This window comes from Colias eurytheme, chromosome 15 (assembly GCF_061535395.1).
Source record: "Colias eurytheme isolate Ceu_HAF_F1 chromosome 15, ilColEury1 Martin Lab GWU primary, whole genome shotgun sequence".
Taxonomy (NCBI): Eukaryota; Metazoa; Arthropoda; class Insecta; order Lepidoptera; family Pieridae; genus Colias; species Colias eurytheme.
In genome coordinates this window covers 6,195,908-6,209,683 of record NC_142994.1, presented here as the reverse complement: position 1 = coordinate 6,209,683, position 13,776 = coordinate 6,195,908, and the positions used below count along the sequence as shown (strand labels likewise).

Here is a 13,776-nt window from a genome sequence, read left to right as displayed (position 1 = left end):
GATATTAGTTGAAGGCGGCCGAGCGCTTGTCAAGGACCATCTCAAAAGTTCCTAGCGGAGCGCCGCAGCGGGACGGATGATGCAGACAGATAGCACATGCACAAATCATTGTATATCGAGTATGGATACGTAAATCAGATGGACAACGTTTAACCTTAAATGTAAATAACAAAAAAAAATTGGCTAGCTATTACATCGAATTAGTAATAGAAAATATAAAAATTCTTCGGCAAAAGCTGCATTTTTCTTAATAAGATATACGAAATTAAAATAGATTAAAATAATTTTAAAGGAATACTGTATTGAGTATATTTTTTGTATTATAAACAAAGAGGTAATAAACGATATGCTATAAATATTTAAACTGAAATAAAAATAGGAAAGTTTGAGAGGTCCTTGAATGGTCTTAATATCGATAACAATGGGTCTATTTTTCTAATACAGAAGTTATCTGGGGTAACAACTAAATAAGTACTACTTATACTTTTAATTGCTGTACAGATTATTTATATAGAAAAGTTGTCCTCCCTATTGGCGATATTGATATAGAAATATATTATCAATATATTTGCAATGCACTAACGTCACCATTACAATATAGAAACAATGAAGCGGCCAGCGTGGGACAAAGCCCCTTGGCATAGAACATCGTTTCTTCTTAGAACGACATTCTATAAACAAAACGTATTAGTACTGAGACATCCCCAATATTAAGCAAAAACACCGATCGATACCTTACCTTACGAAAGATGAACATTATACCAAAACAATCGATTATTTGAATTATGCCATTGCCTTGGTATATAAAAAATTACGTACATACAAAAGCAGATATAAATGAAAGATTGATAATATGATAATTGTGTGACCTACCTTGCTGTGGTGGAACAGGAGCCCGACGCCTTCCATGCAAACCTTTAATATAGCAATTTTAGGATTAGACACTCACTAAAATATTTAATAAGTAATTTTTTGTAAAATGCCTAGGCAGTTGATCAATTATATTTAAGCACTTTCTATAAACGACATAGAAATATACGACGTGCATGATAATGTTTTCTATTTCTAACAGCCTAAATGCTCTAAATTGGTAGTGATATTTTTTTAACTTTTAATAACTCAGGCCCCGGAATCACAGACACAATAAAAAATCTATTGTGTCATGGACCGATCGGGCCGTTCGGGGCTCAATGGGTTAAATATCAAATGGCTACTAGCATTATATAATCATCATACATTTTTAAAGGAAAAATAATAGAATTATTAAATCATAGATTAAAATTGAAAAACCGAGACCTGTATAAGACCTCCTTCACCGGAAGCACAATCTTGTACTGGGAATTCCCCTCCCAATTCCGCTGCTTCTTGACGTCGACCGCTTTTCTCCATTGCTTCTTTGATGCTGTAGTATAACGCCTTGCACTATGAAAAATAGGTGTTTTTATTAATTTCATCTGATTTTGTCGAAATTACTTTTTTCCCGATTCTCTTCTGTAGAAGCAACCAGAAGGTCGTGGTAATCAGTTTAGAAAATATAATTCATAAACACTTGTAAAAATTTACCCAGGTAAATAAAAGGAGTTTCGAGCTTTGAATGATTAGCAAGCATGTGTATACCTTCTTCGTGTAATATTTATGTAATTGCGTCTGACCACCGTTCTTCCTCCAAAGGCACAATACTCGTATTTTAGGGCTATAAGTCATGTTGACTAGTCTCTCGTACCACCATCTTTCAACGATTGTTCCTGAAACATACATAGATTTTATTTAGAAATAACCTCTTCTGTAGGTATATCATCAAAATGTTTTTTCAAGGATGAGGTTCCAAATGGAACCAAGAGAACGACAATTTTTAGGCTATAAATTTATAAAGAATAGAAAAAATTCGATCACGAGGCGGGACTCGAACCCGCATCCTTCGCGCCATTCCGGGGCGGATGCCTCACCAACTCAGCCACTCGTGACCCGCCCGAGTGATCGAATTTATTCTATTCTTTCAGTTTTATGTGTCTGAAGGGACACACCGCGCGCCATCTATTGAGATGATTAACAACCATTTCAACCAATATGAAGCACTTTTCAGTGAATACAATATTGTAACGATGGAACACGACCTTTTTTTGTTGAATTTATATTTTATTATATTTTTTCTATTCTTTATAAATTTATATTTATAAAGCATTTGAATGCCATAAAACCAAAAATATAAATTCAACAAAAAAAGGTCGTGTTCCATCGTTACAATATTGTATTCACTGAAAAGTGCTTCATATTGGTTGAAATGGTTGTTAATCATCTCAATAGATGGCGCGCGGTGTGTCCCTTCAGACACATAAAACTGAAAGAATAGAATAAATTCGATCACTCGGGCGGGTCACGAGTGGCTGAGTTGGTGAGGCATCCGCCCCGGAATGGCGCGAAGGATGCGGGTTCGAGTCCCGCCTCGTGATCGAATTTTTTCTATTCTTTATAAATTTATATTTATAAAGCATTTGAATGCCATAAAACCAAAAATATAAATTCAACAATTTTTAGGCTTTTATAGAATAAAAAACATCAGTAGACGAATGATGTTTATTTACTTTACAACTGCGAAATCTTGGTCCACTAGACCAATAAATTTCTTCCCCATAGTTTCCTGCAATTCTTATAGCACAAAGATCAAAATTTATGTAACTACCCTTGTTGTGAGTTAAATATTCCAATTGTTATATAATAAGTACTCTTTTTACCTTGCGTAGACCGTAGCACGAGTCCATCAGTACGCACTTCCATGAAGCGCAATGGACCGCCCGCATCCCGTTCGTGCACTGTGAATGACGCGCGACGAGCTTGACGAGATCCTAATGCTTTTAGTTCTATGTCGTTGCCGTGCTGTAATTGGACAGTTAATAAGATGATAATGAAATAATAATAACAAACGAAAACTTCGACAAGAGTAACAAAAATCTTAAATCGCTACATAGTATAAAACAAATTCGCTTTATCTGTCCCTATATCCCTTTGTATGCTTAAATCTTTAAAACTACGCAACGGATTTTGATGCGGTTTTTTTTAATAGATAGAGTGATTCAAGAGGTTTTAGTATATAATTTATTAGGTTTTAGACAAAGCGGGCGAAGCCGCGGGCAGTAAGCTAGTAAATAATAATTAGTAACTAATTTTACATTCTCAATAACATATTTCTTTACAATCTGGGAGAATTAGTAAGGTGATTTACACAATTATTGAAGTTTGTTTTATAATTTTTAATACCGAAATATCTAAAATTTTCGCGGATGTTTCGCAAGGTTTCTTACAATGTTTCAAAACATACTTAATCCTTTAAATTATTCGAAATATACGTTATCAACTAACTTACCAAAGAATGCACAACATCGAGTAGGTGATTCACTTCCTGACTGTATACTAGCCCAATATGACTTTTAGCCAGCAATCGTCTCACTTTATTCCGAACGATATCAGCTTCTACGTTAAACAGAACCATTGCTGCAGTCAGGTTGTATAAAGATGTTGATAATAAACGATCTTCCTCGTGTTCTAGACGTTTCCTTTCAGTTTCGCTGAGACATTTATACCGCTCCATCATTTCATTGGCTCCTTGATCCATTCCAATCATGTCTCGTTCTTGACTGACTGCATCGAGGAACGCGTCCTCCCAGAACTGCATTTGATCCCATAAATTTGATCTTTCTTTACCTATTTTGAAAATGGAAATTGGTTTTTATATGGTCACAAAACTGTAGGAAATTTAGTAAAATAATGTCGAATAGACGACTTCGATTTTTAGCTCATTTCCCGTATATAGGTGTATTTCAGTATTTCAATAGTTATATTTATTTATTTATCGTTTCCAAGAAGATTTTGGAGAATATATTTTTAAATAATTTTATAACTAATTTACCTATCAGTCCCTGGTACAAGTACGTTCGAGCGGTATCCGGAGAGGTCAGAGGTGAGGTAGTTGGTATTCCAACTTGCGGCTTGTAGCTCGTTGCAGACTTGGAAGAGAATACACTCGCCGTTCGAGGCTTGTTTGGGTTACCGCGGCAAACCTGGGTAAACTTTATTCTCTGTATTGACACGTATCATATTGGGAAAATATTTAATAAGAAAATGAACTGTAAAAAGGTTGTGAGGCGATATTTAAAATCTATTAAAAATTCTTTTAATTTTTTTTTTCAGCAACACGCTAGAAGTGAAGTAGTTGCATAACATTTTTTGATTAAAGTGAAAAGAATGTAGAGATAAAAATAAGCATAGATTTTATAAGAAAGAATTAAAAGTGAGATAACATCAAAATAAGTCGAATATGCATGCTTTATTGTACATTTTATATATTGATATCAAACATCTATATTTTTTTACGTTGCATTCCACAATTCATAAACAAAATCCAGGCTGTAACAAAGTTCATATTCGAAAGTATTACACATCAATACAAAAAGATCGAAGATAGAAAAATGGAAATATGGGCGTATGCCAAAATACTGAAGCAAGCACATTACGAGTATAAGCGAGAGTCATGAATGAAACAATGATACGATTTCGAAGTATCAGTGTCGAAAAATGAGTTCGATGTGAAGTCAGTCACCGGCGTAGAAGTGCGAACACTGAGAGCGGTAAGAAGCGAGGTCTACGACTTACATCGAGGAACATTGCGTCGGTATCGGATGTATGGGACTTGGGTGGGCCGCCCTCCGCACCCCGCGCCTGTGCAACACATCACGTCAACCTAACATTCCTAATAATAATAATAATACGGGCATTTCTCCGCAACTCGACGTCAAGCGCCTATTTTGCGTGAGAGAGGGAGGTGGGGGAAACCAGCTAAAACTGAAACCCCCCGAGCTCCTCCATGAAGCCAAGCAGCTTGTGAGGGCCAAAGGCTTCGGGGAGGGACCCGGGAGACCCCAGGTGTCTCGCCCTGTACTCCGCAACCCCCTTACATTCCATGATGACGTGGGCTGCCGTTTCCTCGGTCGCTATGCATGCTCTGCATAGCGGACTGTCTGTGATCCAAAAACCTAACCTAACATTGCTATACTACCGCTAACTATTCACACCAATAATTATTTCTTTTGGGGACATATATTTTGGACTATATTCCACAATTTCCTATGGATACGTAATATACCTATGGATTTCTGGGAATTAATTTGGGATCATGATTTAGACGTAAAGATTATATGGGTTTCGTATGGATAGATATGTAAGTATTATTAGAGAGTTATTGACATAAGCCATGCTAAGACTCTTATACATAGAAGGCTACATTTAACAGATTCCCATGCGATAAGAGCGGCCCCTCGCCGTTTGTGTGATACTTACGTCAGAATCGAATGAAGTTAGTTTACTGAATAACAGGTTACGTTTTGAGTTCAACATGTCTTTGAATATTTCTGTTGTAGTTGCACCCTCGGTGGCTTCCATTTCGGGGTAGTTTAAAACTGGCATATCTAGAAAACAAGAAAATTCAGTAAATAAAGGTATTTAAATGAACATATGAGCTTTAAATATTTCTAAGAAAGTATATCCTCCAGTGTACTTACCTGACTGTGAACTTTTTCTCGAAGACGGAGCAGACGAAGGAGTATCCATATCTTGTCTATATTGTTCCGATAAAGCGGAACCTCCCATCCCTCCCTGTTCCAAACCAGCTACTTCCTTACTCCAATAGTGAGTGTGCGCCATTTCAGTTAGTTGGAATACTGATGCCATTCCTCCTAAACCGAAATTGGAATACGTGTGCTCTAAGCCATGGACGACTGCTTGAAGAACTTTCAGCATCCCTTTCCAAACAGGTTTGCTTACAAACTGAAAGAAAAAGGGAATCAAATACATACAATATGTTCTTCGTTATTGATAGATATTTATGAAATATCCACATACCACATCTTCTACTTTATCATTCGGTGTAGTTTTTCGGTTTATATTTCTATTCAGTTTACTGAGTACCATATTTCTATAAGACTCGTCTTCCATTAACTTCTTTAAACGGTTTAATTTCAGCCATCCCACACCTTCTCCTTCTAAAACATGCTGAATGAGCTGCAACATAATGAAAGCGATTTTTGTAAAATACTTACTTGTAGTATATTTCTATTCAAGAAAATTTAATTGAAATCACAATTGTTTCAAATTTTAGAATTATATGTATGTAGTACCAGTCCATAAAGTAACATTATAAAGTAATTAATTTTAATGTATTTGACATTTTTTGCTATCTAACGTGGCATGCGCACAGACACGCCTCCCGCCCCTCGTGCGTAGACTGGGAAATGTGCAACTTCATGTGTATTATATATCAAAAGTATATATTAACACTATGAGGTGATGAATGTGGGTACTCAGCTTGTGTAATGTTGTAGGTCTCCTGTAACTCCAAGTAACAAACAAGAAAAGATTGTCTAAAAAATACTGACATCATTAAGAAACGCCTGGTTCTCCGTATTCGGCGAGCGCGGCATTTGCTGCCGCTCTATATCGTTTCAAGAAATGAACTAAAGGTAACCTATTCCCATAATAACACTCACATCATTAAGAAACGCCTGGTTCTCAGTATTCGGCGAGCGCGGCATTTGCTGACGCTCTATATCGTTTCAAGAAATGAACTAAAGGTAACCTATTCCCATAATAACACTCACATCATTAAGAAACGCCTGGTTCTCAGTATTCGGCGAGCGCGGCATTTGCTGACGCTCTATATAGTTTCAAGAAATGAACTAAGGGTTTTTTTTTTATAGTGGGGAAATCTTCCAAAGATGTGGGCCCCCGGGGAAGGAGCCAAGGGATCGGATTCTTACCGACTAAAACCCCACTGCGTTCCGTCGAGCCGCGCAGTTAGCCGGGGCCGCGGGTACTCTTAGAAATCGTCCACGACCCCGGCAGTAACTAAAGGTGACCTATCCCCATAATAACACTCACATCATTAAGAAACGCCTGGTTCTCCGTGTTGGGCGAGCGCGGTACTTGCTGTGTGGGCGTGGGCGTGGGCGCGGCGTGGCGGATGAGCGGCGAGCGCTGCACCAGCCCGCGGGCGCCTTGCGAGAACGGACCGAACGTGGCGGAGAGCGGGGCGGAGGTCGGGGTCTCTGCTGGTCTGGGCTGCTTGCCTGGAAGTTAGTGTTAGTTGGATTCCCTTGCCTATAAATAGATCGATATACAAGGTGACTGGTAATTCGACGTGATCCTTCAAAGGGGTTATACGAGAGGTCATATGCAAGTCCAGTTAACCAGGGGTCAAAAATGGATGGTTATTGAGCTATGACGGATTTTGATATGAAAATTTTCTGCCTTTTTACCAAAAACAATTAATTATGAAAAAGCTATTACACTGTTAACATTAAATTGATTTTTGAAAGCCGAAGAATCAGCGATCAGTTTAAAAAAAAACTTGCCCAAAACTTGCATCACCTCAAAAAGAAAAGGGTCATAGCTCAATAACCATCCATTTTTGACCCCTGGTTAGCTGGACTTAATTTGTTGCAAATGACCTCTAGTACCCCTTTGAAGGATCACGTGGAATTACCAGTCACCCTGTATATTAGTTGGCTGGCTTAATTGATAGATAAATAAGAGTGGGACGGCTCGGTGGTGGAATTTTGGGCGTGATAGCTGTTCCACCGATTGTATTGCCTATTCAGATGAATTTGCTAAATCTGTTTTATAATATCGAAACTTTTCGAGGAGGAAATATTAATTAAGTACGAGAAGCCTACTCGTTACCTCAATCCGTAGATTTAAAGAAATGGATCAAACAACATTTACCTGCAAAAAATTCTAGATAAACGCATCCTAACTATATTTCGGCAGCGACAAAATTTCAAAATTTCACCACATCTAACGATGCAAAGCAGCAAATTTTAACTACTCTAATGAAACACCAAAAGTTCTCTTATAGTCTTTCGTGTAAGTATGTATTCTGAATTCTAATTGAACATATCAAAGAATAATCACCTTTAGAACCAAATAAATCGCTAAACATGCTCGAAGTGGAAGCAGCGAGACCGTTCAGATCAGAACTGATGTTAGAGAAGAAATCCCGATGCGTTGTGGCTAATAACGTTGTCGTTTGTAGAGCGCCGGACTCTCTGCGACCCATTGGTCCGGGACCTTCTTGACTCTCTCCCTTTATTAAATATAAGTTAGAATTAAAATTAAACAGAAACAAATTAATGAATGCTATAAGATAAGAAATAAATGGCAACAATTTTGACGTCACAGAATTTTTTTAATGGAAAGCAACTTCATTTTATTTTAAAATGTCCACAAACTATCACATTAAAAGTCTTAGTTTTTATGAAGCTGGCTTTAATAAAATAAATATTTACCTTCAACAATCCCTTTTTAGTAGCGGCTTCTTTAGCACTCTTAGTGAGATCTCCCAAAGTGGACTTGCCAACATAAGTGAGATCTTCAAAAGTATTCTTGCTCATTGCGCTTGCAGTTTTGCTCGCTTCTAAAGCAGACTTCGAGGCTTCTTGAACACTTTTAGATGCTTCTTCAGCTGCTTTTTTGGCGTGAGATGTTAGCTAAAAACAATATTGAACATGTAATATACCGACACGTTTTATATTATTTAATTTAATGTTTGTAAATGTTAAAAATATAAAGAAAACGTGTATTCGCATTCAGTAAAGTGCATATTCGGTGAATATTCTAGCATGTTACTATGTATTATTCCACTCCAATACTTCTAAGCAATGAGATGAGCAGAAGATATATAATTAATTAATGTAGCCTTAACGGTGCTAATATAATATAATATACCTTATGCAAGTCCAAAATAGTAAATATTTTACATTGCACTATTCTATCAGATGGTTAATGAAAATGTTATACAGTATTATGTGTTAGCTATGTGAGTAATGTAAGTAGTTGAATTATTTACGCATCATTATATGTTTTCTACAAAATTCTACAAAACTGCAGCACCTAACGGATACCTTATCGAAGGGAGCAAATATGTTCTTTTCCTCTCCTTGCTCTACTTGTCCTTTCTTCAAGTTAAAGCAAAAATTAAGAAATACATTTTTACAGAAATATGTATTCTACAAATTTAACAACATATTTTTATGAACCTCCCAAAAAAAAAAATATGTTACCGAAATTTGTTGTCATCATAATCCTTTGTCCGCCGGTTACAAATACATACAATGCTTTTTATATCAAAATAAGTCTTGTAAAATAAAACATCTACGACATCAACCATCTTGCAATTGTCTTAGTACAAGACATGAATAATTCATGTCATTAATTATTATTAATATTGTTCTACATTACCTTGTCCATATGAGCCAGGAGTCCTTCTTGACTGCTCTGCCGAGTGGTTTCACGTACTAACTCTTTAGCCTGAGCTGCGAATTGTTCCAAGAGCGAAGTCTGCGAAGCTTGTCGTGATACTCCACTACCAGAACTCTAAACACAAACGAAAAATTAAGAAAATAATAATGCGTTTTTTTATTTTTTCTGAGATCGGAAAGAAGTGTTTTAAAAGAAAAGACTACGACACTACGGTATCCGAATATAGAAAAAGGATAGTCTAACTTGTCATGCATCGAAACGGATCAGTAAGCCAAGAATACCTTAGTTCTTGTAGCATATTGCGTCCTATGTGAGGGAGTATGATCGGCTCTAACAACGGTAGCCGGTGTGGTGGTAGAATTGGAGTCAGACTCCCGACCGAAACTACCGCTGTCCGTGTCCTATAACATATATGTATATGTTATGTATGCTTTTCAAAATAACGAGTCGATTTCGCTTCAGCTCTTATCATTATCAACCGTACATTTAAGTTACCAACCAGGGGTGCAGTTTTTCAATAATACTATTATGTTGAAATTCAATCGAACTCCACCGTTAATTTTAGTCACCTGTACTTTTTTAATCCCTACTTATTTTTATAAATACCCTCATAGGAGGCTCGTGTTCCTGCAGTGGGAACATAATATATGGGCTGATGATGATGATTAAGTATATTATAACTGTGAAAGTAACTCTGTCCAACTGTATCTCTCTTCCTCACGTCCATACCGATGTAGCGATTTGGATGAAATTTGGTACAAAAAGACCTAAGAACGAACACAGAATGACACGGGAACTATGCGGGTTTTTCTTTCCTATACAAGCCGAGAGCGGAAAGCTTTTATTGAATAAAAACTTACACTCTTTTTAACAGGTGGTGCATGATCAGCAGCATCATCTTTGCCTTCTACAACTTCATCCTCAGACAAATCGCTGTGTTCAGAACTAGAGCCGGAAGGTGAAGGAGATGTAGATTCCCGCCCTTGTTCTTTGCGTTCCTCGACTTCTTCATCTCCAAACATAAGTGACGATGGTGGGCTATACACCTGGTGCAAGGAGTATTTTTAAAATCAATCAAATTCAATAACCAAATTATAGAAAATTTATTATGTATGGGTAATTTTATGCTTACTGTTTTAGGATCGAGAGACGAAGAAAGCGTCATTGGAACTTGTACAACAGCGTTATAAGTTTCTCCGACAACGTGTTGCATACCACCTGAAAATTTTCAAATATTGAATAGAACCAAAAAGATATGAAATGTAGAGTTATTAAAATTAATAAATAATTAAAGGTATTAAATTTAAGAACATAGTATGTATATAGTTTTTACCTGGAGATAGATCTGAAGAAGCCATTTCCGAAACAAAATCACTGAGAGATGAATAAGAAGAGCTCGTGCTTTCTGCTCCATCTGAATCGGAACCACTTTCATCTGAAAGTAATCAAATGGAATCAATACAATCGTAGTTACATAAATTTTTAAAATTTGTGTTAATATGATTTTCTCTTTACTAAATCCTTTATTTTAAAAATTATTAGGTCAAATGTCAGATAGGGTTATAGCTTCGCCATTTAAGTCGATAAAATCAGCTCACTAAACAATTTTTATTGGCTTTTAATGTTCCTCTTTTTTATATTTCGTAAGTTCTCACCAGTGGGTTGATTCTCCTGCCTCTGTAACTGTCTCAGGGCACCATTAAGCGAACTTCCGTCATCCCATACAACGAAGCGTAAAGTATTGGCGAACCATTTGGGCTTATCGCCAACCTGCCGAGGGTCTAATACGCCCGTTTGTACGCGTAAGAAAGCCACGTTGTATGGCGTTAAGGGAAACAAAGCCTATCAAAAGCTCACCAGTGGGCTGGTTCTCCTGTCTTTGCAGTTGTCTCAGGGCACCATTAAGCGAACTTCCGTCATCCCATACAGCGAAGCGAACCGGCTGTAAAGTATCGGCGAACCATTTGGGCTTATCGCCAACCTGACGAGGGTCCAATACGCCGGTTTGCACGCGTAGGAATGCCACGTTATGGGGAGTGAGTGACCATTCTGCTAGGAACTCTACTGCCTGTGGCGGGATAGGTTTATTGTTAGTGTTATATTGTAGAGTATGAAGTAAAAATACATGTCTGTATTGTCATGTCTACCAAGAGAGCGTCGTTTGTAATTAAAGTTCACATTCACTGTTAAAATATTATTAACAATTGAAGAGTGTAAGTTTAGAGATAAAGGGTGTGGCTATTGGTCCTTTTCTGTGATTTTTCATTGTTATCTTTGAGATATTTTTTTACTCGTTTAAAGAAATGTGATTAGGTTTATAAAAATTGCAATGTTATCTTTGAGATTTTTACCTGTGTCCTGGCAAATTTGTTTAAAAAGGAAGATGTTCTAGGACGTGACCGAAGAAAGCTGTTGATTTGAAACGCAACAACTGGTCTGGGATATAATCGCAACGTTCGAGTGTGCTCCATAAAGTTAGCCAGCACATTCTGAGAGTTGAAGAAACGGACCTGTAAAGAATGGTATTATTTAGTTACTGCTACATCTTGAGCCTAATTTCTTATGTCAGTTAACTACAAATGAATTTAACTGAACATATAATTGCAAAATTATTTATTTATTTTGTACCATTGCAACTCTAGTAGCCACGTCCACGGAGTCCACATCGTTCCCATAGATGAGCGGGTTGAAGGGCTGCTGCGGGGAGTGGGGCGACGCGTGCGACTGCGGCGAGTGCGCGGACGCGAATGAGTGCCGCTGCGAGTGCACTGCGCTACCCACAGATACTCGCCGACTTTCCGGCGTACTGTGCGAGCCTTGGATGTCTTTGAACGTTGGGTTTTGGACTCTGTGAATCAAGGCATGGTAAATGTACTCAAAAATTGGATTGAATTGATTCAAACGAATTAAGTCATAATTATTTTTTGAAGTCGGTTAAAAAGTGCTCGATTTGACTATAGAGGTATTTTTCACTTGATAATTACTAGTAGCACAGCTCAAACATTTTTTTTTATTTAACAAAATAAAAAAATAAATCTCATTGGTGAATTTTTTATGACAGGTCATAAAAAATTCACCGTGTTTGAATTATGCACCCATTCCCGAACAAATATAGTTGAAGTAAGCTCAATTTATTAAAATTTTTGGCATTAGACTAATCTTATTCCATATTGTCAAACGAGAAAAAGAAACTTACTTGAGTGTAGCTCCTCCGACACTATCTCTTCTAGACGGCATAAGGGGCGCGGCTGCTTGTTCAGCGGACGTGTTTGTGAGACTGCTTAGTGCCTATTAAAACAAACAAAATTATAGACCCAACGTCATAAGATTTCTGTATCACCCCATATTGAAGAAGGTTGAGATACACGTTCAACTGAGGAAATACATAGGTCGTAGAACCTTCATATTATGTCTATATTATATCCTTCCTTTTCCAAAAACGGCATCCGATGCAAATGTAATAATCCTACGATGCAATCTAATGGATGATTGCTATTATTTATCTACTCGGTATTCGTAAGACCATCAAAATTCGAATACCAACTATACCCACCTGGCTAAAAAACTACAATCAAATCAATCAAGCGAAATCTTAATATCTGTAATGTCCTACGCAAAACAAATAGCAGTATAGTATAAATACAAAATCCAAAGAAATAACAATATTTAACTTCAAATAATATTGGTTGATGTTTATCCAATAAAATTAAAAGAGTAAATAAATAGCTTGTAAGTCCATCTAGAAATAGAAGTAGAATAAATTATTACTATGCTTTAAACTACTTTATAACCTACGTCATACAAGTAGGAGCACTTATCTATCTACACATTCATACAGAATAAAAATACCGACACCCACGCCATAGAATGTGTTGAAATTCAGCTCAATACATAATTTATCATGTTTATGTACCTATGTTTATAAAAGTTTCAGTCATGCCAATGTGTATATTTACGTGGGAGACGATAAATACTTTGTTTATTTTAAACATGCTATTTTATTTAACAAAATATAACGAAGGTAATCGTTTTATAAATTACAATTGCTTTTTATAGTATAATTTTGGCAAATTATATGTATTTGGTAACCATTTTATCATCCAACATCTATTTATTAGGCCAATAAATGGTATCTACTAACAGAGATATCTTCAAACTTAATATGCTTGATTACATCAATAGAAACCAAAAGTTATACTATAGAAATGAGACAAGCAAGCTATAAGGGCAAAACAATACATTTCAGACCTAAGCACCTTTAATCAGACGTTTAATTTATTCAGCGTTTATATATGGATTGGTATATTGTTATAAGTATTTTATCTAAGAGTCTGGCACAAACTCAACCAATGCAAAGTGTAGTATAGTAGTATAAAGTGAAAGTGTGCATGTAAAAAGAGTACAGATATTTACTCCAGTTCCAGCTGCCCCCATGAGTTGCATAGCCTAGTGCGACAGGGAAAAGTGAAA

General features: G+C 36.7%; 1 protein-coding gene across 1 annotated transcript in view; it reads right to left on the bottom strand.

The window, feature by feature from the left end:
• The window catches only part of Rab3-GEF (Rab3 GDP-GTP exchange factor), a 30,966-nt gene that overhangs the window by 8,229 nt on the left and 8,961 nt on the right, over window positions 1-13,776 (bottom strand). Inside the window, exons 10-31 of the mRNA XM_090110531.1 lie at window positions 12,503-12,594; window positions 11,935-12,154; window positions 11,658-11,816; window positions 11,164-11,374; window positions 10,640-10,741; window positions 10,439-10,524; window positions 10,167-10,352; window positions 9,588-9,707; window positions 9,286-9,420; window positions 8,334-8,534; window positions 7,960-8,131; window positions 6,928-7,115; window positions 5,893-6,051; window positions 5,553-5,817; window positions 5,332-5,459; window positions 4,648-4,713; window positions 3,905-4,064; window positions 3,362-3,699; window positions 2,733-2,874; window positions 1,618-1,745; window positions 1,297-1,422; window positions 874-915 (exon numbers count right to left, since the gene is read on the bottom strand). Coding sequence (XP_089966657.1) covers window positions 874-915; window positions 1,297-1,422; window positions 1,618-1,745; window positions 2,733-2,874; window positions 3,362-3,699; window positions 3,905-4,064; window positions 4,648-4,713; window positions 5,332-5,459; window positions 5,553-5,817; window positions 5,893-6,051; window positions 6,928-7,115; window positions 7,960-8,131; window positions 8,334-8,534; window positions 9,286-9,420; window positions 9,588-9,707; window positions 10,167-10,352; window positions 10,439-10,524; window positions 10,640-10,741; window positions 11,164-11,374; window positions 11,658-11,816; window positions 11,935-12,154; window positions 12,503-12,594 — 3,426 coding nt within the window. The remainder of the gene's footprint in view (window positions 1-873; window positions 916-1,296; window positions 1,423-1,617; window positions 1,746-2,732; window positions 2,875-3,361; window positions 3,700-3,904; window positions 4,065-4,647; window positions 4,714-5,331; window positions 5,460-5,552; window positions 5,818-5,892; window positions 6,052-6,927; window positions 7,116-7,959; window positions 8,132-8,333; window positions 8,535-9,285; window positions 9,421-9,587; window positions 9,708-10,166; window positions 10,353-10,438; window positions 10,525-10,639; window positions 10,742-11,163; window positions 11,375-11,657; window positions 11,817-11,934; window positions 12,155-12,502; window positions 12,595-13,776) is intronic.